General features: G+C 39.4%; 1 protein-coding gene across 1 annotated transcript in view; it reads left to right on the top strand.

Moving 5' to 3' along the window:
• Positions 1 to 26,628, top strand: part of Csas (CMP-sialic acid synthase) — a 217,101-nt gene that overhangs the window by 22,010 nt on the left and 168,463 nt on the right. The window contains exons 2-3 of the mRNA XM_067149118.2: positions 9,208 to 9,356; positions 20,756 to 20,908. Coding sequence (XP_067005219.2) covers positions 9,208 to 9,356; positions 20,756 to 20,908 — 302 coding nt within the window. The remainder of the gene's footprint in view (positions 1 to 9,207; positions 9,357 to 20,755; positions 20,909 to 26,628) is intronic.

Here is a 26,628-nt window from a genome sequence, read left to right as displayed (position 1 = left end):
TTTACAATATCACCCACGGTAAAAAATAGTGCTAATAGTAACAAACAGCACAGTTTTACAACGCAAATAGTACAGAGAGTAATCTGTAAACTCAAAACATACGTTTTATCTCATGATATCGATACTCAGTTGCCACTCGTGGGTTTCTTTGATCTTTGTAGTCTTGTTTCGTTTACTAGTTTTGCAATATTTGGTGTTAATGTTTGAGGAAACACTAAGTTTAAGAGCACACTTGAAATCGTGATCTGACAACTGGCTTCAATGTTTTGGTTTTGTTGATTTAAAATAGAAAAATTCGTTCACAGGCATACGTGGAACCGAAAATACTCAACATTCTCGCTGCAAACGTATGCGATCGGGGAAACCATTTTTTTTTAAATATTATGAGCCCAACTACTCCAGAATTGCACCCTACCATAGAAGGTGCACCATCTATTGCTATTGAAACTAGTTTCTTCCATGGCAAAGAAGAATTTTCAACAACACTTACAATGCAGTTGAAAATGTCGATGCCTTTTGTGGTATTCTTCATAGGCACTAAATCCAGTATTTCCTCCCAAATTGTAAAGTTTTTGTCAACCCCTCGTATGAAAACGACTAGCTGGGCCATGTCAGAAATATCTGTGCCCTCGTCAATTGTTAAGGAGTATGCCCGGAAGCTTTTTGTCAGTTCTAATAATTGCAGGTGGACAACATCAGATAGGTCTTGAATTTTTGTCGACACTGTGTGCGCGGACAAACTGGTAGCTTCGAACTCATCAATGGTATTTAGACAAAACTCCTCACCTGCTAGAATTAAACATTCCTTTACGAATTCACCACCACTGAACGATTTAAGTTTCTTTGCAATTAAATATGAAATTTTATAACTCAGTCGAACTGCTGATTCACTGATCGAATGCTCGACATGGTTATTTAATTTACCTTTTAGTTCTGTAATTACACGTACCCTTTCCTCGCCTTGATACTGATCATAATCTGCAGCGTGATACAAACTGTAGTGGCGTTGTAAATTATATATTTTTACATACTGTAGCTCTTTTCTACAAACTAAACATTTAGCTGTAGCAATCCTATCATTTTCAACATCATCATCATCATCATCATCATCTGTTTACCCTCCAGATTCGGTTTTTCCCTCGGACTTAGCGAGGGATCCCACCTCTACCGCCTCAAGGGCAATGTCCTGGAGCTTCAGACTCTTGGGCGGGGGATACAACTGGGGAGTATGACCAGTACCTCGCCCAGGCGGCCTCACCTGCTATGCTGAACAGGGGCCTTGTGGCGGGATGGGAAGATTGGAAGGGATAGGCAAGGAAGAGGGAAGGAAGCGGCCGTGGCCTTAAGTTAGGTACCATCCCGGCATTCGCCTGGAGGAGAAGTGGGAAACCACGGAAAACCACTTCCAGGATGGCTGAGGTGGGAATCGAACCCACCTCTACTCAGTTGACCTCCCGAGGCTGAGTGGACCCCGTTCCAGCCCTCGTACCACTTTTCAAATTTCGTGGCAGAGCCGGGAATCGAACCCGGACCTCCGGGGGTGGCAGCTAATCACGCTAACCACTACACCACAGAGGCGGCTCATTTTCAACAAATAAATAAAAAGATCGGAGGCGTAGATAGCTTCTCGCACCGTGATGTGCCCGGTTCGTCCATACTTATGTACTGTACTGTACCATTAACACCATACGGCTGAGGATATTAATAGGTATGTCAAAATCATAAAAATACCTTTATTCGCAATTTGATCCTAGATTTAACACTTTGGAGTGTCCGGAAACTTATATTCAATTTTTAACCACGCCATTTTCAGTTGTTGCAGATAACGTTGATCTAGACCTACAGTTAGGGTTATTAGATTTACAGTGTGATATAGAACTAAGAGATAATTTTTAAATAAGGATTTGTGTGGATTTTTGTGAAAAAGTGTCTATAAAAGCTGTAGCCACCAGCATGTATGACACTTCACGTGTTTACTACAAAGCGAGGCTGTCTCTTCGTCTCCAGTCTACGACAGCGGCTTCCCACCTTCTGCGCTCTTACGTCACATGATCTCTCCGACGTCACACGGTCTCTCTTACATCACACGCCAGCCAGTTGGCCGACCCTGGTATAATGCATGTGTAAAACGATCACAACTGCGAATAACACTATCGTACGTTTGGACAGGAAGTGTCTATAAGGACTGCAACGTGCTTGCTATGCACTACAGCTCGGGGTAACTAAGGTGGCTAAATCACGCATCAGTGCTGTTGCATCAGGCAAGCTGTTTAGTACTAGGTTCGATTCACAGGCTGGTACACTTCTTTTTGTCTGTTAACGCCGTTTATAGTGACTGTAATATGGCCGCATATCATTCCGTTCCAAAGAGTGAATTTTTATTTGATCCTTAAAAACGGGCCTTTTTAATCCTATGTTACGTAGCCTGGTTGGACTACGACATGATGGTGTGTAGGTAGGAAGTAGGGTACCCTGCATATTCAGTGTAACAAGTGTTCGAAATTTTGAATACCTTGGTTGATGCAGATTTCAGCATGACGTTGTAAAGACATCTTTGCATGTTGTAACATGTCAGGTGTAAAAACATGGCACGCCTCGGTGATCGGCTGCCGAAGGTGACCAGTATCTCCAGGCTCCTGTGCATGCACTGCCTGCTTTAAGTGACCCCATACGAAATCAAGTGATCTGGAGGGCCAGTGAACGGATCCACCCTTTCCTGTCCATTTATTTGGGTATGAAGCATGAAGATGGTTCCTCCGTGAGGTGGAGCCCAGTTCTGCTGAAACCACATTCATAATCGTTCGCGCAGCGCCACATTCTCCAGCAACTGTGGAAGTTCGTTATGAAGAAAATGAAGATAGCGTGCTCCCATTAGATGTCCTTCGAGAAATATGGTGCGATGAGATAGTCACCCAAGATCCCACACCAGACATTTACTCCCAACTGCACCTCAAATGGGGCCTGTCTTACACAATGGGGATTCTCCACGCTCCAATAGTGCATATTGCATGTTCACGACGCCATTGTTGTGAATCGTGATTCGTCTGAAAACAGGACTCTTGAAAAAAGGCTGCATTATTGGCCACAGTGCGTAATGCCCATTGACAAAATGTTACTCTAGCATCGAAATCACGTCCATGGAGCTGCTGGTGTAACTGCAGATGGTATGGGAGAAATTTATTGGTATGCAGTATACGCATAAATGATGACCGGCTGATGTTTGTCTGTTGTGCAAGTGTCCGTGTACTAATATGAGGGACGTTCTGGGCAGCGTACAAAGCAGCCTCTTCATTTGGACCAGACGTTATAGGAGCATCCTTAACGGAAGGTACCTTTCCAAGTGTCTCAGTTGACCGAAATCTTCGTTCAAGGTTTCGGAACGTATTAGTAGTCAGTAGTCAGTAGTCTGTCAGGAAAAATGCTCGTGGTAGAGAAGTTGCAACTGGACTGCGTTCTGCCTTGTTTCCCCATAAATGAGCAACATATCAACGTACTTGTCAATTGAATACATCGTGAGTAAATGAATACGTGCTGTGATGTGACCTGGTAAGTGTACATAAACACTGTGTGTCCGTTAAAATGGGACAAGATCTGTCAGTCAAACATAGAAGAAACATGCAGAAGGTTGGAACAGAACCACTATATTACCGGTATTCAGACACCTTGTGTCAATGGCCCTTAACCGACTTAGCCACGAAGTCTACGAAGGAATATAAGGATTACTACTTACAGTAAGTACGGCCGTTTCGCATCAGAAGTTAATATCCACGTCAAAGTCAACAATAATGCTTTACAGTGTTCATTTAATACACTGACTGACAGTGACAATGCAACACCAAGGAGGAGTGGTTCGAAAGGGATGAAAGTTGGGGAAAAAACAGAGACGGCACGGATGAATAATTGATGTTTATTTCAAACCGATATGCAGGTTACACAATGCGCACGGCATCGACTCAGTAGGATGTAGGACCACCGCGAGCGGCGATGCACGCAGAAACACGTCGAGGTACAGAGTCAATAAGAGTGCGGATGGTGTCCTGAGGGATGGTTTTCCATTCTCTGTCAACCATTTGCCACAGTTGGTCGTCCGTACGAGGCTGGGGCAGAGTTTTCAAACGGCGTCCAATGAGATCCCACACGTGTTCGATTGGTGAGAGATCCGGAGAGTACGCTGGCCACGGAAGCATCTGTACACCTCGTAGAGCCTGTTGGGAGATGCGAGCAGTGTGTGGGCGGGCATTATCCTGCTGAAACAGAGTATTGGGCAGTCCCTGAAGGTACGGGAGTGCCACCGGCCGCAACACATGCTGCACGTAGCGGTGGGCATTTAACGTGCCTTGAATACGCACTAGAGGTGACGTGGAATCATACGCAATAGCGGCCCAAACCATGATGCCGCGTTGTCTAGCGGTAGGGCGCTCCACAGTTACTGCCGGATTTGACCTTTCTCCACGCCGACGCCACACTCGTCTGCGGTGACTATCACTGACAGAACAGAAGCGTGACTCATCGGAGAACACGACGTTCCGCCATTCCCTCATCCAAGTCGCTCTAGCCCGGCACCATACCAGGCGTGCATGTCTATGCTGTGGAGTCAATGGTAGTCTTCTGAGCGGACGCCGGGAGTGCAGGCCTCTTTCAACCAATCGACGGGAAATTGTTCTGGTCGATATTGGAACAGCCAGGGTGTCTTGCACATGCTGAAGAATGGCGGTTGACGTGGCGTGCGGGGCTGCCACCGCCTGGTGGCGGATGCGCCGATCCTCGCGTGCTGACGTCACTCGGGCTGCGCCTGGACCCCTCGCACGTGCCACATGTCCCTGCGTCAACCATCTTCGCCACAGGCGCTGCACCGTGGACACATCCCTATGGGTATCGGCTGCGATTTGACGAAGCGACCAACCTGCCCTTCTCAGCCCGATCACCATACCCCTCGTAAAGTCGTCTGTCTGCTGGAAATGCCTCCGTTGACGGCGGCCTGGCATTCTTAGCTATACACGTGTCCTGTGGCACACGACAACACGTTCTACAATGACTGTCGGCTGAGAAATCACGGTACGAAGTGGGCCATTTGCCAACGCCGTGTCCCATTTATCGTTCGCTACGTGCGCAGCACAGCGGCGCATTTCACATCATGAGCATACCTCAGTGACGTCAGTCGACCCTGCAATTGGCATAACGTTCTGACCACTCCTTCTTGGTGTTGCATTTGCTCTGTCAGTTAGTGTATTTTACCATTACGGAGTACGTGGCATACATATCATTTCGACCCTACTTTCTCCATAAATTAGCAACAATTGAACGTACTCTTCATAGGAATACATCGTGATCATTGTGGATTATTATTTGTGTTCGTTGGCCTCGGGAGGTTGTGGATTCGAATCCCATGCTGGCCGTCCTGAAAATGGTTTTACTCGGTTTCCCATTTTCACTTACAGGCAAATGCCGGGACGGTACCTTAATAAAAAACCAAGGCCGATTTCCTTCCCCCACCCATCCTTAGGGGAAAGACGCCAAGTAAGAGCGCACCCCTTAAAACCAATAGCAAAAAAAAAAAAATTGATTATTATTGTATCTCTGTTAAATGGAGCACCTCTGTCGTTCAAAAAATTTGTCGCATGCCAGACTCGAACCATTACGCTGACGATATTCACACGCACCTTGTGCTCCAGCCGCAGCACGACAGGTCGCTGTTTGGTTGCCACGAGCTATCGCGTGCTACAAGGATTCAAGGTCAGCTTTACCTCTCTCCACCTCCTCGCTAATGCCGTCGCCCGGCAGGTTTTCGGCGTTCAGTATTGGAGTTCAAAATAATGGCCCGTGCGGTTTTCACTACGTCATTGTACAACTTTGTAGGAATATTGTATACCGGTACTAAATTTCAACCAGATTATAATTTTACACCGAAATCTGTTCCCTTGTAAGTCAACATACGTGATGCTTGTTGGAGGTTTAGTACAAGGGTATGGCCGTTCCATCTCGAAAGTTAATATCCATGTCAAAGTCTTCAATGATGGTTTACAGTATTCATTTAACTTCTTTACGTTACAGAGCACGTGGCATAACCTATTAATTCGATCATATTACGGGTTTCTGTGTTATTTCAAGGTGCAATAAATCACATGTTTGCAGAACGGTCCTTCGTATTTGGCGCGGAATTGTGCATAGTAGTTTTTCCTTTGCTAGGTCCATGGATCAATTTACAGTGATGACTCACAGTAGGGGAGAGCCTTATCGAACATAAGGAGAAATTTCAAGTTATTTGGTGTTCATAAAACTAAACGATAAGGATCTTTAGATTATATGTGTGGGTTGCCTATCTCCGATAAATTAAGGGGCTGGTAAACCACCCGGTATAGGCCGTGCTCCTGATTCTGTGACATCACAACAGAAGACGGCCTTCAGTCGTGATTTATTCCTTATTAGCAAACTTGTCCAATTTTCTCCTTTTCGTGGCTTTAGTGCTTTATCAAACATGATTGACATACATCAAAATCTAAACTGTCAAGGACATTGCACATCGCAGGCACTAGTACTGGTCTCTGGTATTTACTTTAAACACCTTCAAGGGCACGTGTAACTAAAATATTTATCACAACTTCTGAAGGATATTTCAGGATCTCTTTGTCTATGAAATTAAAATAACTGGAACGAGCATAAGAGATAACAACAAATGTTCTATCAAGTAATATAAAAAATGAAAAACATACTTCATATTTAACACACTTAAATAATTTTTTTTGCTAGGGGCTTTACGTCGCACCAACACAAATAGGTCTTTTGGCGACGATGGGATAGGAAAGGCCTAGGAGTTGGAAGGAAACGGCCGTGGCCTTAATTAAGGTACAGCCCCAGCATTTGCCTGGTGTGAAAATGGGAAACCACGGAAAACCATTTTCAGGGCTGCCGATAGTGGGATTCGAACCCACTATCTCCCGGATGCAAGCTCACAGCCGCGCGCCTCTACGCGCACGGCCAACTCGCCCGGTACGTAAGTAATTTATGGCACACGTAGCCTCCTATGTACGTAATGCTGACAATACTATTTTTACTTACATGTATATTATCGAGTTCATGACTAACTCCTTCAAACTCAGACATATCAAAAGTTTCAACATTTTCGCCACAGTTAATATCTTCTTCATTTACATTAAAATCTCTCATCAGTATGTCAAAATGTTTAGCAGAAAATACTAGTTGTTTTGAACTTTTATCTTAGACTTCATCGCTTGTAAAACTGCAATGTTATAATAAACTCTGCTAATTTGGTGATACAGCCCAAATATAGTCTCCAAATCATTTGTCTGAAATTTACCCACCAATACGTATCTGAAATTTAACACAGTTAATAAATACTCAACTATTTTCTAGTACAGTACTAACAATGAGAGTCGAAGCAAACCATTTCTTTTCCTTGACTTTTCATCTTCTCCTGGAACCACATCCTTCCATTTCTCTAGCCATAACAAAAAGTTTCTCAAAAATAAAAATAAATAAATAATAAATAAATAATAATAAATAATAAATAAATAATATATAATAATAATAAATAATAAATAATTTTCACAATCCACAGATGCCACCGGGTAATTCGTAATTATTATGAAATCTGTCCCCTGTAAGTGCGTGATTTACATCCGTTTATTTTTTTTTCATCAATAGTATCCTCAATATTTTCATAAAAAAACTGACATACAAGTTTACAATCTGCCCTTTCAAGGAAGTGGGGAACAACACGTTTTTTTAAATCAAGAGCAGGTGCTAATTTAATTACACTATGTTATTCATTTTAAATCGGACACACTGGCAGTAAGGGTGACATTATAATTTGTAAAATCTAGGAAGTAAAATGCCTGTTTATTATCAGTTTGATTTAACCAATTATTTCTAATACAACTGAGTCAAACATATTGCAAGTATTGTCGGAGGATTTAACAAACTTAGAAGATAAAGTTTTGCCACATAAGTTTGTAAACATTGACCTATTAATGAGATTGTTACCTGAAATAATACTAAAAACCTTATGTTCCAATTAGGTCAACACTTCCAGAGACCTGTAAAGTACATTCACATAATTGATCTCCTGTTAAGTAATTGCAAGGAAATAATACAACAACATTTTCATTGTTTAATGTTAAAGAGAATACCATACCATTCTGTATAGTTGTAGCTAGATTAATTGAATTTTCATTGCAGGATTGTACAGCTAAACCTTCAAATTTGCTCCTTTTTATGTTACTTCAGACTCGACATAAATTTCAATCAAAAGCAAATAACAATATCTTTCCTGTACACTCAATGCACATACTTTTTTCTTGTCACATTATATTTTTCTCAAGTCTCACTCAGTAGATATTCAACAGTAAGGGGTTATTGGTGTAGCATTGTGACGCATTATTTGCATGTGAAAAATACCTTAAATAGCATCAGTAGACTAAGCACCATTTTTTCAAGAAAATCTACGTACTGTGAGTATAAAAATTTTGAAATTTGGCGAGAAGATACAATCTATTATCCTACAACACCAGGAATACCATGTTTAGCAAAATTATGTTTGCTCAAATTTACACATAAACCTAAAGTTAAACACGAATATCTCGAAACCAACCTTTGGTGCTTGGTCTAATGATAAATAAATAAATAAATAAATAAATAAATAAATAAATAAATAAATAAATAAATAAATAAATAAATAAATAAATAAATAAATAAATAAATAAATCAATCAATCAATCAATCAATCAATCAATCAATGGAATAAATATTCTTACTAAAGGATAAGATGTGAGTGACGCCACTTTGTTGAAATGATTAGGTTCATTGGGCTATTCACTGCTAGAGTTATGGTGAACTGCCATTTGCAAGAGACTGGAACAATATCTGACAGTCATGATAAGGCAATAGAAGCTTCTGGTATGCAGAGAAGAAATTGTGCTTGTATTCCTCTCTTCCACTCTGAAGTATTTGCAAGTCAAATCATCTTACACAGGACCCATCTTCCTTTCTGACTGAAAGTAATTTATGAAATGTTTCCTTTTATATATTTTCATCATTTCCTCACATCTTTCCATCCTTCTCTGGGTTTCCCATTCCTTTCTACATTATTCTTTATTTAGTATATAATTTATAACTTGAAGTATATTGAAATATTTGACTACTACTGAAAACTAGTGTAAAATTTAAAGAATTCTACAAAATTTATTTCAGGCTCCAGTCATCAGAACCTGTAGAACTCAACATTGTTGGACTTATATTGGCAAGAGGAGGCAGTAAAGGGATTAAAAAGAAAAATCTTATGAAAATTGGTAACATCACACTTGTGGGGAGATCACTTAGAGCCATTCATGAATTTGGACGTAAGTAGAAAGTAATAAAACCTATCATCAATCACCATTGATCTGCATAAAGGGCTGTAGCCCAGGTGACCGATTTCCTATCAATTGTATACCTAATCTTTTCTTAAATGACTAAGTAGGAAATTAATCAACATCTCCCTTGGTAAATTATTCCAATCCCTAATTCCTCTTCCTATAAATAAATATTAGCCCAATTTTGTCCCCTTGAGTTTAAATTTATATTCCTATTGTCATCTTCCCTAATTTTCAAAACTCCATACTAGCTTATTTGTCTACAATTGTCATTCCATACCATCTCTCTGCTGATAGCTCGGAACATACCGCTTAGTCAAGCAGCTCGTCCCCTTATTCCAAGTTTTCCCAGATCAAAGTTTGATTTTTTTTTTCCTTTTGAAAATCACATGGTTCATGTTTGTGGGTTACTGTAGTCATGTCCTAGTTCGTGAACCATGGGCAACAGCTGAGTGGCCTAGTAAGTGGTCCTGAGAGTCGGGATACCAGTTGCTATGGAATGGGAGTGGGCATCTCGGACATATTCTGAGTCGTGGCCCTCCTTGTGCTCAGGCGGCTAGGACTACACAATTCACCGGTGGTCCATAACCCGTTAGAGGAGAGATCCTCACTTGGACTATGTGCAAGTAGGGCAGCATCCTGCTTTATGAATTTACCGAGCTCAGAACACTTTAAGCAAGCCTCGGACCTATGGGAGTAATGGAGTCTCACTCCCATTTGACAGGCGTGGGACTCCTTGGAAACAACTTGGCGAACAAAATGGAATTCGATGGGGAGCTATCAGTATTAATGGGGCTTATGGAAGAAAGAAGGTAGAACTTGCTGAGTCAGCAAAGAGGATGCATCTGGATGTGCTAGGAGTAAATGATATTCGGGTAAGGGGAGAAAAGGAGGAAGAGATAGGAGATTATAAAGTGTACTTGACGGGTGTTAGAAAGGGAAGGGCAGAGTCTGGGGTAGGGCTCTTTATCAGGAATACCATTGCACGCAACATAGTTTCTGTTAGGCATGTAAGTGAGCGAATGATGTGGGTAGATTTGTCAGTGGGAGGAATTAGGACAAGAATTGTGTCTGTGTATTCACCATGTGAGGGTGCAGATGAGGATGAAGTTGACAAGTTTTATGAAGCATTGACTGACATCGTGGTCAGGGTCAACAGCAAGGATAGAATAGTGCTAATGGGCGATTTCAATGCGAGAGTTGGGAATAGAACTGAAGGATACGATAGGGTGATTGGTAAATGTGGGGAAGATATGGAAGCTAATGGGAATGGGAAGCGTTTGCTGGACTTCTGTGCTAGTATGGGTTTAGCTGTTACGAATACATTCTTCAAGCATAAGGCTATTCACCGCTACACATGGGAGGCTAGGGGTACCAGATCCATAATAGACTATATCTTAACAGACTTTGAATTCAGGAAATCTTTTAGGAATGTACGAGTTTTTCGGGGATTTTTCGATGATACAGACCACTACCTGATCTGTAGTGAACTAAGTATCTCTAGGCCTAGGGTAGAGAAAGTGAAATCTGTCTGCAAACGAATAAGGGTAGAAAATCTCCAGGACGAGGAAATTAGACAGAAGTACATGGATATGATTAGTGAGAAGTTTCGAACAGTAGACAGTAAGCAGGTTCAGGATATAGAAAGAGAATGGGTGGCATACAGGGATGCTGTAGTAGAAACAGCAAGGGAATGCCTAGGAACAACTGTGTGTAAAGATGGGAAAAGGCGAACATCTTGGTGGAATGATGAAGTGAGAGCAGCCTGTAAACGTAAAATGAAGGCTTATCAGAAATGGCTCCAAACAAGGGCCGAGGCAGACAGGGATTTGTACGTAGATGAAAGAAACAGAGCGAAACAAATAGTTGTTGAATCCAAAAAGAAGTCATGGGAAGATTTTGGTAATAACCTGGAAAGGCTAGGTCAAGCAGCAGGGAAACCTTTCTGGACAGTAATAAAGAATCTTAGGAAGGGAGGGAAAAAGGAAATGAACAGTGTTTTGAGTAATTCAGGTGAACTCATAACAGATCCCAGGGAATCACTGGAGAGGTGGAGGGAATATTTTGAACATCATCTCAATGTAAAAGGAAATCATCATGGTGGTGTTGCAAACAGTCAAGCTCATGGGGAGGAGGAAAATGATGTTGGTGAAATTATGCTTGAGGAAGTGAAAAGGATAGTAAATAAACACCATTGTCATAAGGCAGCAGGAATAGATGAACTTAGACCTGAAATGGTGAAGTATAGTGGGAAGGCAGGGATGAAATGGCTTCATAGAGTAGTCAAATTAGCGTGGAGTGTTGGTAAGGTACCTTCAGATTGGACAAAAGCAGTAATTGCACCTATCTATAAGCAAGGGAACAGGAAGGATTGCAACAACTATCGAGGTATCTCATTGATTAGTATACCAGGCAAAGTATTCACAGGCATCTTGGAAGGGAGGGTGCGATCAGTCGTTGAGAAGAAGTTGGATGAAAACCAGTGTGGTTTCAGACCACAGAGAGGCTGTCAGGATCAGATTTTCAGTATGCGCCAGATAACTGAAAAATGCTACGAGAGGAATAGGCAGTTGTGTTTATGTTTCATAGATCTAGAGAAAGCATATGATAGGGTACCGAGGGAAAAGATGTTCGCTATACTGGGGGACTATGGAATTAAAGGTAGATTATTAAAATCAATCAAAGGCATTTATGTTGACAATTGAGCTTCAGTGAGAATTGATGGTAGAATGAGTTCTTGGTTCAGGGTACTTACAGGGGTTAGACAAGGCTGTAATCTTTCACCTTTGCTGTTTGTAGTTTACATGGATCATATGCTGAAAGGTATAAAATGGCAGGGAGGAATTCAGTTGGGTGGAAATGTAGTAAGCAGCCTGGCCTATGCTGACGACTTGGTCTTAATGGCAGACTGTGCCGAAAGCCTGCAGTCTAACATCTTGGAACTTGAAAATAGGTGCAATGAGTATGGTATGAAAATTAGCCTCTCGAAGACTAAATTGATGTCAGTAGGTAAGAAATCCAACAGAATTGAATGTCAGATTGGTGATACAAAGCTAGAACAGGTCGATAATTTCAAGTATTTAGGTTGTGTGTTTTCCCAGGATGGTAATATAGTAAATGAGATTGAATCAAGGTGTAGTAAAGCTAATGCAGTGAGCTCGCAGTTGCGATCAGCAGTATTCTGTAAGAAGGAAGTCAGCTCCCAGACGAAACTATCTTTACATCGGTCTGTTGTCAGACCAACTTTGCTTTATGGGAGCGAAAGCTGGGTGGACTCAGGATATCTTATTCATAAGTTAGAAGTAACAGACATGAAAGTAGCAAGAATGATTGCCGGTACAAACAGGTGGGAACAATGGCAGGAGGGAACTCGGAATGAGGAGATAAAGGCTAATTTAGGAATGAACTCAATGGATGAAGCTGTACGCATAAACCGGCTTCGGTGGTGGGGTCATGTGAGGCGAATGGAGGAGGATAGGTTACCTAGGAGAATAATGGACTCTGTTATGGAGGGTTTGCCTGCTGCCATTTCTTGATGGATACAGTACTTTTGTATCCATCTCTTGGTACAGGCCAGAGTAAAGTGTAGCTTCCACCGAAGTCCCAGTCTCATCCATGGCTATGACAATATGGAAGCTGCTGGGGTATGGGTGGTGCTAAGTAATGACATTCAGAGCATGACTAGTGCATCTGAGTGTTATGGAAGGTGTTGCTCATAGGGTCAGTCGTGCTGCAATAGCACTTTCTGACCCAGTGAGGAAAGCAATGGCAAACTACCTCACTCCTCGTCTTGCCTAGTACGCCTCATTTTGGTGCTGCCATTGGTTTTTGCGGTTTCCTTATAACCGCATAACCTTTGGTGGTGCTATTTGAGGATCCAACCAGCCTCTGGGCTGCTGACCTAACAGACAGACATGGAGGGTAAGAGAAGTAGAGGGAGACCAAGACGACGATGGTTAGACTCTGTTTCTAACGATTTAAAGATAAGAGGTATAGAACTAAATGAGGCCACAACACTAGTTGCAAATCGAGGATTGCGGCGACGTTTAGTAAATTCTCAGAGGCTTGCAGACTGAACGCTGAAAGGCATAACAGTCTATAATGATAATGTATGTATGTATGTATCGAAAATCACCAGAGCAAGTTGCACTGCTTTCCTTTGGATCTTTTCCAATTTTCAAATCAAATCCTGGTGAGGGTCGCCTACACTGGAACTATACTCTAATTGGGGTCTTACCAGTGACTTATACAACCTCCCCTTCACATCCTTCCTACAATCCCTGAATATCATCATTACCATATGAAGAGATCTGTAACCTTTATCTACAATCCCATTAATGTGATCACCCCAATTAACACCTAGATACTTACAATGATCCCAATGTAGTTCCACTCCACCAAAACTGTAATTTAAACCATGTATACCATCATACCATTGTCTGCTATCCATCTCACAACATTGTTGATGTATTTTGCAGTAGGTCACAATCCTGTATCATTTATCTCTATACAATATAGCATTATCTGCAAAAAGGCTCATTTCTTATTTTAGCTCTATACTCAGTTCATTTATATATATAAGAAAAAATAAAGGTCCAGTAATACTACCCTCTGGAACCCTCCTCTTTATCATTACAGGATCAAAAAAAGCTTCACCTGCTCTAATTCTCTGGGACCATTTTTCTAGAAATTTAGCCACCCATTCAATCACTTGCTGTTTTCAGTTGTAACCCAACCAGTAAGGTGAACGGATGTGAATGCCGAATGTGTGCTAAGATTGTGAGTATGTAAGAAGAATGGGAGTGTCAATCGAGCAATACCAGTGTGCTATAGGTTGGTGGCATTGCTGGATGAAAATGAAGTACATCCAAATTTTCAACAGTCCCTATCATATAATGCAGATGGTAGTAACATCTGCCATGGTGATGTTGCTGTTAGTGATCGGTGTCATCGAATTAAACCCTGGCTCTGGGCTGGCTTGGGAGGATATTCAATTTTTTTTTACAATTGGCTTAATGTCGCACTGACACAGATAGGTCTTATGGCGACAATGGGATAAGAAAGGCCTAGGAGTGGGAAGGAAACAGCCACGCCCTTAATTAAGGTACAGCCCCAGTATTTGCCCTGGTATGAAATGGGAAACCATGGAAAACCATTTTCAGGGCTGCCGACAGTGAGGCTCGAACCCACTATCTCCTGGATGCAAGCTCACAGCTGCGCGCCCCTAACTGCACGGCCAACTTGCCCAGTGGGAGAACATTAAAAAGCTCAAGGATGTTGTGAAGGACGTATGCCAAGTGGACAAAATCAGGGAATTATTCATGGACCAGTATAAGGAAATAAAGGATATGAAGACCTACTTAAAGTAAGAACGGAATTACATTAAGGTGAGCCTGTTTCAAAATAAGACAGAATTACATTAAATTAAAAATTAAGTATTGCACTTAAAAGAAAGCATAAATGAAGCTTGAATGAAATGAATAGACATAACAGAGGGAAGATAGCAGAAGAAATATAATCATATATAGACTGGAAGGTTTGGATAAGGAGAAATTAAACAATATGCTGGGCAAAGTGATTTTGTTCAACAGGGAGAAAGTGAAAGTTGATTATAGTGAGAGTGACATCATAAAGCTTTCAGAATAGGGAAGAAATCAGGAAGAAGACTAGTGAAAGTCTTATGGTATTAAGTCTAAAGACCCAGCAAACATTGGAAAATGCAAGGCCTTGAAAGGAACTAAAATATGGACCAAGAAAGAAAAGGATCCAGAAGAAATAAAAAACATGAGAATGCTATGTTTTCACTTAGGGAAAGTGCACAACTCAGAGCTGAAGATATTTATCTGTGGGAACAGACTTAAGGTGGTCAGTGAGTCTTAGACTAGGACTTGGTCTGCCAAGCCTTTGCAGGAAATGGAAGGATAATAAGAAATGTCAGTAACACGAGAGTTCAGTGCAACAGCATGTGAACAAGAGAGAGCCAACTTGGCAGCAACCTGTTTTGTCAAGGAAGGTGGAAATTGAGGGAGCGATGACTCAGTGAATACTTCGGGACAGCTACTCATGAAAGGTACCATTACATTTGAAAGAACTTTGGGCTTAAAGAGGGAATGAAGAATTTTGAAAAAAATATCCAAAAGTTTTTTTTTTTTAATAACAAAGTTTTTATTCTAATCCACCTGTTCAATACATTATAATGTTGTCACATTTAAAATATCTTCATTAATTGACAAGTTATTTGTGGGACATGTTTCACTCCCTTACAGAGCATCATCAGCCAGATCTGAATCTCGAAGAATGGTTATGTTCGAAAACAATGAAAACAACAACATTGAAAGACAAACAATAAGGGCAGAATGTAATGGCAAGAGAACACTGGTTGAATTTTGTAAAATAAGTGAAAATATGACAGTAAGGACTGAAATGGTAACAAAAAGGGAAATGAGAGGGATAATTTGGTGGCTAATAGGAGCGTATAAGAATAAAGCTCTAAGAAGAAGAAGAAAAAAAAAGAAAGATAAGAGGAGAATCTTTGCATTTTATGCAATAAAGATATGGAAGTTGCTCACTTACTAAAAGATTGTAAGGTAACAAGAAAGGTAAGAGAGAAATATATAGATGGAAAAGTTATAAGTAAAAATCAAAAATGAACCTGAATTTTACACCATTGCTAAAATACTAAACAGAAAATGGAAGGCACCAGGAAAAACAGCAAAACTTTGTAATATTATAAGAGGAATGTGAGAAAAGAAATTAAAAGAGGATGAAAACAGAGAAAATTCACATAGTTAGTAATAAGAACACATGGAGGTATTCTAGACTATGACGTTAAAGTCTAGGCAGTACCTCAAATGTTAAGTTTATATAATGTATGCTGTGTATGTATGTTGTATGTTGGGTATTCAGCCCGAAGGTTGGTCGGATCCTCAACAGGTTCACCATTAGTTGTCATAGATGGCCTAGGTGTCACTGAAGAGGCGTACTAGGGAAATGAGGAGCGAGGTAGTTTCCCGTTGCTTTCCTCACTGAGCCAGAAGTTGCTATTGCACATCAGTCTGCCAAGCCCACTGAAATGCATGCACCAACCGACCCCTATGAGTGACATTTTCACACCATTCATAGCAGGGAGTGGCTGCATAAGGAATGGCATTACTAGCGTCACTCATACCTCAGCCACTTTCATATTGTCAAAGCCAAATATAAGACTGAGACAGGTCAATGAAAGTAACAATTTTATTTTAGCCCATACCAGAAGACATAGTGCACTGTAAACACTACATCTTGCCAGCAAAGGCCTATGTATGCTGTAACATTTTTTTTTTAAAGTACTGTATATTTTATACTGCATGTATTATATTATGATTACAATAAATGAATACACTCTTCCCAGTTGGTGGTCATCCATGACTGGGAGAGAAGAGTATTCTATTCATTCATTCATTCATTCATTCATAAAATCTCCCTCATCCATATCTTATCAACCAATATGGTATTGGATAATATTCCTACTCGTACAGCCCTCCTTTCTATTAGGTACACTTATTTTTAATGACAAAAACAGCTTTGTGATCACTTATACCATTTATCACTTCAGTTTTTCTATAGAGCTCATCTGGTTTTATCAGCACCACATCTAGAATATTCTTCCCTCTATTTGGTTCCATCACTTTCTGATTCAGCTGTTGTTCCCAGAGTAACTTATTTACCATTGTTTTGTTTGTCAAGCCTTCTGGCATTTGCATTACCTTCCCGGTTAACATTTGGTAAATTGAGATCAGCCACTTATGAACATGTTTCTTTCATTGTCGTTCCCCATAAAGCTGATTATCTTATAGAAAAATTCCATGTCAGCATCACCCCTTCCAGATCTGAACACCCCAAAAACTTCAAGTTGCCTTTTAACTTTAGAGATGAACCTTACACCTAGTATTTTATATTTCTTATTATCCTTCACTTTTTCATAGCTTACAATTCTTCTCTCACCAGGATGAATACTCCCCTTCCTATTGAATCAATCCTGCCTCTATGATAAACAGTCCAGTTCCTAGAAAAATTTTCACATCCAGAATATCTCTTCTTAGCCATTATTCAACTCGTATTACAATATATCTGGTAAATATATCTTATGTATTAAATTACTTAAATCTGTTATTTTCTTTCTACAGTTTAACACCAACAGCTTTATGGCATCCTTATTTGACTTCCATCTCCCAAACTCTCATCACTGCTCCCTAGTCCACCCTTTTTACCTGAATATAGTCTATATAACCCTTCTAAACAAAGCTCCTAACTTATGCATGTAATATGGTTCAAGTGATGGGCCTCTGAGCACAGCTCCCAATCTTCTACCCACCCATTAGGATCGACAAGTCTCATACCCTGTTTCCCACATACCCACTCCAGGGTCTCATTTAAATCACCATTTACCCTCTATTATCACAATGCTGTATTGCATAGAGAAATGATATACAGGTGCTATTAGCTAGCTATCATAGCTAGAGGCAGTTTTAACTAAATACGTATGTAGTTTCTAGGTTTAATATAAGTAGCACATTTAATATCATAGACTCACATCATCTTCTTCAAACAGAAACAGCTGAACAATTGAAATGTAATGTTTTCATATGAGTAAGCAAAACTACGGGTGTTCCATAATCTTCTGTGGGGGTAACACACAGAACCAATGGGAAATCTAAATACGAGGGGAGATTAAGTTCTTTCACTCTTATTGGAAAAAGCAAAATGAGCACAGAGAGAAAAATAAAGTTTACCAATTTGCAAGCACAGAAATACTGTAATATAGAATGTTTGGAATTTCTATATAGTGAAAAAAGACTTTGGGTTATGTGCAGTTAGATGAGTTAATCAGAGAACAGAAAGACGTTAAAATTAATACCTTCATCCTCACGAGGATGTGCATTACTTCCCTACTTCTTTATGGTAGTGATTGTTATTTTAAGGTGTAGTACAATGGATTATCAGCACTTTAACCACTAATCTCAGGAGAATGAATATAAGGTCTTTTGACAATTGGAGGAATAAACATGTCTACAGGCTAACCTTGTGATAATATTTAAGAAATGTTCAATACTTTGTATTTACCAAAATAAAATAACAGAACTTACAATTAACTTTTAGAGAGAATAATTTGAGTCTACCTTTTCCCTTTTCTCCAAATATCAGAAATTCTTCCAAATGTATTTTTAGTTATGAGGATGTTCACAGTTGAAAATGTTGGCTGAGCTCAGCATGTTCACTGAAGATTTTATGGTCTGTTTCAGTTTATAACTCTCATTACTACTTTTATTTTGATGAGCATTATATTCAATCATTTATGTTTTCAAAATTATCTAGAATTTTAGTAATTAATTGACTCTTCTTAAGTGAAATTCATTCCCTTTCCTTTTAGTTTACTATATACCGAGCTCGATAGCTGTAGTCGCTTAAGTGCGGCCAGTATCCAGTAATCGGGAGATAGTGGGTTCGAGCCCCACTGTCGGCAGCCCTGAAGATGGTTTTCCGTGGTTTCCCATTTTCACACCAGGCAAATGCCGGGGCTGTACCTTAATTAAGGCCATGGCCGCTTCATTCCACTTCCTAGACCTTTCCTATCCCATCGTCGCCATAAGACATATCTGTGTCGGTGCGAAGTTAAGCAAAATAGCAAAAAAAAAAAAAAAAAAAAGTTTACTAAGCATTATTTTTTACTTCCTTTTGCTTCAAACATAGATTCTAGCTAATATTAATTAGGTACTTTAATGATGTAGTAAAAATGTTTGTATCCATACTAGATTATAAGGTATCTCAGGTATGTATTTCATTCACAGAGTAGAAGATATACATCTATGTTGTCACTATTGCTGCTGGCAACATATAGAAAAATAGAAATTAGGTACATTCCTTCTTCTTCTTCTTTCATTGAGGCCCCTTGGACCATGTGGCTTCTAACACTGGTGAGCTTTCTTCTTAGCCCAGTATTCCTTCATCTTTGCACTGTGGATTGCTTTCCTTTCCTGAGTCCACATCACTCCCACTCCCACTCCCACTCCAGGATGCAATGTTTTAGCTATCATTGACTGGGGAGTGTCAGATGTTCTGATCAGCATTCTAAATTTATCCCTGTTTAATATATCCTTGGGATCAAGTTTTAAAAATTCTACGTATTTTTGAACCAGTTTTGTCGATTTAGCATTTATCTCCTCCTCTCTTGAAATGGTGTTAAGGATTTCCTTATTATATACAGTAATTTGTATTTTTTGTCAAAAATGTAAATCCACCAATTCCCGTAACATGTCAGAAAAGATACAATTGCCATCTAGCTCCAAAGAATTGATCTTACAGTATATATAGTAATAAAAAAATGTTTCCAATTTATGCCAAACTTTTCCTCCAGCATGTCAACAGCAGACTGGGTAGTCAATGACCTTCAGTGCCATGGTGAAAGCACTTGGTGTCATGCATTATTTTCTGGTTAGATACAAAGGTAAATAATGTTTTTCTTCCTCCCCCTACATTCTCCAGGCATGGTTTCTAAACTGACTGGAGAAGTATTCTCCTATGATTGTGACTGTTATAGAGAGCCTTCTAAACTGTTCCTTAGGATCTCGTACATTTATTAAGAACAGTAATATTTTGAATGGCAAACCAACTCCTGAATTAAAAGACTTGATGACTAAATCAATGGAGATTTCAAACAACATTTTAATGTATCATGGTATACAGGATCACTATGGTTGTGCAGTAGTGAAACATTGTCAAAGCTCTTTCTGGCTGTGTTTACTTAAAAAAAAAAAAAAAAATCTATGCATGCATTATGAAAATTTTACAAATCACATTGCATCCATTGTTTCTCTACTGCATTTTGAAAAATGAGAATAGGCTTCTCATTAAGCGAGGCATATAAAAAAATCAAGAGAAAAATACAACGAAGCTGTGAAAAGAAACAGATCAATGAAATGAATTGAACTGAAATACAAGTAGGTGCAATACAAATTCTGCCGGATCTTCAAATACAGTACTCTCAGGAAATGTTTTCCATATTTATTATTACTATTCTTATAATTTTATTATTCTCCATATTGGATATTGTATTTGGAAAAAAAAAAAATTCTTTCTTGTAAAACATTCATAAAGAACTTCATCCTCTCCTCAAATGCATCAGTTTCAAACCAGCAACACTCAGGAAATTCCAATGCCACACCACGCCACGCCACACCACGCCACGCCACGCCACGCCACGCCACGCCACGCCACGCCACGCCACGCCACGCCACACATATACCTTCTACCTTTTCTACTACTTTTAAATTTGTATAAACCTTATTTCGATTGTAGTGGTGAATGCTTGAACTTTTGTGGTTAACTAGGTCATTCCTCCTTTCCTTTAGGTTTCTCCTCTGTCTGGGTATCAACAGACAGCGTCGAAATAGCAGGAGAAGCGAAAGCCCATGGAGCATTAATACACTGGCGTTCCAAGGAAAGTGCAACAGATACTGCTCCATCCATTCTTGGAGTCCAAGACTTTTTATCTCACCATACAGGTATGGGTTAATGTATTCATTGAGGCTATACAGAAACAAGCATGTATAGAGAAATCACCATGGACAACAGATTTTCCATGGACTAGTGAAAAACGCTCCAGATATCTCAGCAATATATTGTTGTTGTCTTAAGTGACATACATTTCTGCTCTGGGCAGTCCTGAATAATCTTGTTGAGGTTTATAGCAAGAATGAATGAATGAACAAACAAACAAACAAACAAACAAACAAACAAACAAACAAACAAACAAACAAACAAACAAACAAACAAGCCTGCCTGTGGCACACACACCTACCACTGAAGACCTTGGCCTGCCAAGATGACTGTCACCCATCCAGATAGCCAGTAGATATTGGAGTCCCATGTGATCAGTGTGATAATATCAGGTCTGATACCTCTCTTATCAAACATCTCCTCAGATGGTCTCATGAGGCTGAGTGAACCCCGGTCCAGCCTTCAGTCCAGAATTAAAATCCTTGGACTGGCTACAAATCAAACGAGGGGTTTCTACCTCTAATGCACTGCAAGGCTGACCTAAAGCAAGAGCAAAGGGAATTATTTAGTATTTCTATCAATCTTTGAATTTTTTAATTTTATCAGTGAAAACTAAACCAAGCTTTAAAATTTATGGCATAGCTGCTCTCTACATGAGCTGATCTACCTCAGTATCTTTCATACAAAGCACTCTTACATGACGAGCTAAACAGCAACTAGATGTTTATCACTAGATGAAACTGATGGTAAGAAAGGTTTTAGTTAAAAAGGAAAGAAAGTACTGGTTCTAGCAAAAGTAAAATACAACTATAACATACAGCTAATGGTGGGATGGTTGCATGTTCTTCAGGTGCTAACTCCCAAGAGGATATTTGTTTTGTTTTTTTTAATTACCTACGTCACACTGGCACAGATATGTCTTATGGTGACGATGGGATAGGAAAGGGCTAGGAGTAGGAAGGAAGCAGCCATAGTCTTAAAATATCATGTTTACTCTGTCCGACTCGTTGGCTGAATGGTCAGTGTACTGGCCTTCAGTTCAGAGGGTCCCGGTTCGATTCCTGGCCGGGTCGGGGATTTTAACCTTTGTTGGTTAATTCCAATGACTTGGGGGCTGGTGTTTGTGCTGTCCCCAACATCCCTGCAACTCACACACTACACGTAACACTATCCTCCACCACAATAACATGCAGTTACCTATACATGGCAGATGCCACCCACCCTCATCGGAGGGTCTGCTTTACAAGGGCTGCACCTGGTTAGAAATAGCCACACGAAATTAAAAAAAAAAATGTATAGTCCTACTTGGTGATGATAGACACCTAATGTCTCGATGCCAAAAAAAAAAAAAAAAAGAAGAAATGGAATTTATTGTAATTGTAATATTACTAATTACTTGTTGAAGAAGTAATCTGTAATTGTAATTGAGTAAAATATTTCTCAAGTAATTGTAATTCTGCCCAATTATATTTTTCTTGTACTTTATCATCACTAGTTATCTTATACACGAGCTAACTGCTCCTTAGAGCCCAAGGTTAAGAAAATAAGGTTCCACATCAACTAATTACTGGAGTTATAATACCATACAGGTAACACCGGGCTGCGAAAAAAAAATTTTCTCTCCGGCGAAAGGTTGAAGCGGTGATTTACCCTAATTTAGGTGTGTTTATTTCAAATATGTAAACTGCTTTTGCCTATCATGTACAGTTCTTTTGCTATTTGAAATCCAAATTTGACATATTGTTGTAATTTCAATAGAGAACACCATAATAGAGAATATATGTAATTTTAATGGGACATGATCAAATTGCAACGAATATACAAAAAAGTAACATGTTCATCGCTAGAATGTATGAATATCACTACAAGAACATTACTGTTTACTGCACTTTGATGTGAATGAATGCTGAGATGAATTGTGTTTGTGCTCCTCAGTAGTGTTATCTCGCACTAGACACCAACAGTAATCTGACATCATGGAGACGTTCCATCGCCCCTGATACCTTCGTTCCATTTCTTTTAGATCCTGATGGAACCACTCGCAATGTTCCTCACTGAATGCTTCTAAATTTGCAGGAAAATAATCCAGATAACTGTGCAGAAAATGTAATTTTTAGCTCATGTGGCAATCCAATTTCTGGAAATTGTACAGCATGGTTTCCACAATCTGTTGGTAGCTGACATCTTTAACATTACCCAGAAATTTGCTACAAACATTATTGAATGATTCCCATGCCTGAAGCTGTGTTTTGTTCATCGTCGTACTGGATGTTGGATCCTTCATAAGCTTCCGAGTTTGGGGGCTGTAAAAAACATCTTCCTTAATTTTGGCATCCGACAGCCTGGAAATTTCTGACGGAGGTACCAAAAGCAGGGACGGCCTTCTCTGTCTAAACTCTTCACGTACTGCTTCATAATTCCCCATTTAATATGTAAAGGGGGCAATAACACACTTTGAGGATCAATCTATATATTTAAAAAATTATGAATACTAAAGTCAGTCAGTCCGGCCATTTTATCCGGTCGATTTCTTTCATTTTTTTAACTGAAAGGTATTCATGCACAGGTTTGTCATCAGGTAATATAAATCACTTAACTTCTGCCTTCCTCAAATTATTTGATTTTTTCAATTTTTTGTCGCTTTGAAGCAATCATATATTTGGTTCTAATTGAGGTATGGAGTTCATTTTGACCTAAGAGCACTCAGTGAATCAAGATCTTTCATTTCAGCTCTTAACTATTCAAATTGGTTGATTCTGAGGAAAGTTATGAGTGCACATTCAATTTGATGTCTCATTTCTTCAACATAATTTCTCATTGAAACAATCATATCTTTCGTTCTAATTGAAGTATGCAGTTCATTTTGGTCTAAAAACATTCAGTGGATCAAGTGCTTTCTTTGGAGGTAATAACTACTTAAATTGGTAGATTCTCAGAAAAGTTATGAGTACATTTGTCTCCATGACGAAGATCTTTGAAGGACTTTTTAACAGTTCGGCGTGTAGTGTTGTTCCAAGGAACGTTTAATTCAATTTCTTTGTGTGTTGTATTTTCAAGTGTTTTATTGACATAATATTACATTCTATTACCACAGCAGATCATGTGCTTTATTTCATTAACTCGAAACTTTGCAAATACATCCATGAGGATAGTAACGAACAACATCATACTTTGTACATTGCGGGCGAAGCCAGTGGGAAACTGCTAGTTAATGGATGATTTACAATGTTTTTTTTCTCCAGACACTAACTGTTTCCTCTCATGCCACTCAGACACTAACCAGTGACGATCCCTGTCCCAAGAGTCCCACTCACACAGAAAACAGAGGAACTTTGTATATCCTCCTTGCTGCCCTAATATGATACTACACACTTTTAAATCGCAGCACAGTAACCATCTGTGTTCATTGTAGTTTAGTTTCTGCAACATCATAGAAAAATTGTGATAGTTTTCATGAAGAGGTGTTGAATGGGCGACTGACACTGAAGTAAGTTTATTTTCCATTGTGCAGAAGAACACCTTTGAGACTTCTTTTACTGGTATCAATAAATATACGCCAGTCCTTTGCTTGGTAAATAGTTACAAGACGACAAATCAAGTCAGGGATATCACAGTAAAACACAAGTTCGTCTTCATGAATGAAAAACTGCCGGAATTCTTCCTCCCGATTTCTGTAACAATATGAATTTGTCCCAGGAAGTAAAAAATTCCTCTCTTTTAATCTTGATCCTAAAAGTTCACTCTTTTCTTTAGTGAGGCCTAGGTTAGGCACCAAATCATTTAAAGTCACACTGATTATAAAGATGTGGAGTTTTATCCTCAACATCCGGTACAAAGGTATCATCACTTGAAGATGAGAGACACACTCTCTGGTAACTGTATTGGTCGGCTTTTGGGACACGGGGGTTATGGTAGATGGAAGGCAGGGATACAAAAATATGGTTTTTGTTTTTCATATCGAACCCAGACACTTCACATACACAAAAATAACATTCGTCAAAATGATTTCTTTGTTCCCACCAAGCCATTGGGATTCCGAATGGCATTGATGGCAAAAACTCACTGTACCATTGCTGCAGGTTTTCTACACAAGTTTTACACACGATATGGGGTGCAAAATTCTTGTCCTGATCACCTAACTTTATGTTAAAATATGCCAAATACAGGCTTTTTTATAAATGGCATAATATTTCGCTTCTGGCCTTTAATTGTATACTGGCCACATATATAACACAAAGAGTTGGGACTGTTCACACATTTTCGCCTCCGAACATCATTGCCACTTGCCATTTTAACACAAACTAACTCACTTATTCACTCTATTGACTTCAAGTGCATGTTGTAACTTATAGACAAAGGCGTGGCACATGTTCTCAGATTCTCCTCTCAGACTACGGAGAAATGTGATCTTGGCATTTTGACCTTGTCTGACATCATTACATAAAATAAACTTCATTATAAAGCCCGTATGGTCGTAAATATACGTTGAAGGTTGAGTCAAATGTTCCACCTTTACAGTACCAAGATTCTTTATTAACTAATTATTTACATAAATTTTTAAATATATTGGGACATGTTTCGTCTAACTTGTAGACATCATCAGCCATAAAAACCTTTGAGAAAAAGCTACAATGACAAGGACAAAGTAACACATTAAAATAATTTGGATGACCAAATATGTCATTTAAAATGGTGAAGAATTCAGAACTTTTCTGAGTACAGCAGAATACTGTTGACATTAAAATTAAAATTGTCCACATGGGATGATTCAGTAAAAACTTTGCGTTAAAATTCTTCCTTTTTTGTGCTGTGTTAACATATAATATTCTGTTATGTCGTGAAGACTTGATAATGAATTGCACAATGTTCATTCCAGTAGGACAACAAGAATGAAAATAAGAAGTGCGGCACATCTGATTACTTAAGTTCTCGCCTGTCCGACAGCGACTAGTTCAGTGTGGATGACTGTGGTTGACTAAGAGCGAGCTATGGAGGTCGTGTGTGAAGGGAGCCGGTACGAGGGGAAATTAGGGGAAGGTTGGGATTAGTAGGCGGGGAGCTGTCACGTGGATGCTTGTTAGTGGGTTTGTCAAAGTAAGAACTATTGAGCAATGCCTCGAAAATTACGTTCGCTGTTTCTGAAATTTCATTCAAATTGTGAATGGGATTGCATTTATGATCTATATTCTCAACAAAATTAAAGGTATCGTATTATGGACACGCTTTGTTGATGATACATTTACTTTAATAGATCATAACATCTCCAACGGTGATATCGTTCTTGAACAGTTGAATGCAGTCGATCCATGGATCAAGTTTACTTCCGAAGCGGAAGTCAATAATTCATTAAACTTCTTAGATGTTACTATTAACAACAGCTGTAAGAAATTCTCTTATACCATATTCAGGAAGCCCACCCAAACTATTAATACTATTCGGCAAGACTCAATGCATCCGGAATCTCAAAAAAAGAGCAACATTTTATAGTTTAATCCACAGAGCTTTTCACGTCCCTTTATCTAATGTTAATCGTAAAAAAGAACTTGACTTTATCCGCTTAATAGCGAGTAAAAATGGATTTAGCAGGCATTTCATTGACAGGATAATCAATAAAGTTACTAACAAATCCAGTTCAACTTTGCTTAGAGAAACAAAAAGAAAAACAGACAAATACCCTACCTTCACTTATACAAATAGTAAGATTTACGATATCACCAATACCCTC

This window comes from Anabrus simplex, chromosome 6 (assembly GCF_040414725.1).
Source record: "Anabrus simplex isolate iqAnaSimp1 chromosome 6, ASM4041472v1, whole genome shotgun sequence".
Classification (NCBI taxonomy): domain Eukaryota; kingdom Metazoa; phylum Arthropoda; class Insecta; order Orthoptera; family Tettigoniidae; genus Anabrus; species Anabrus simplex.
Note: the sequence above shows the minus strand (reverse complement) of the source record. Positions and strands in the feature narration are given on the sequence as shown.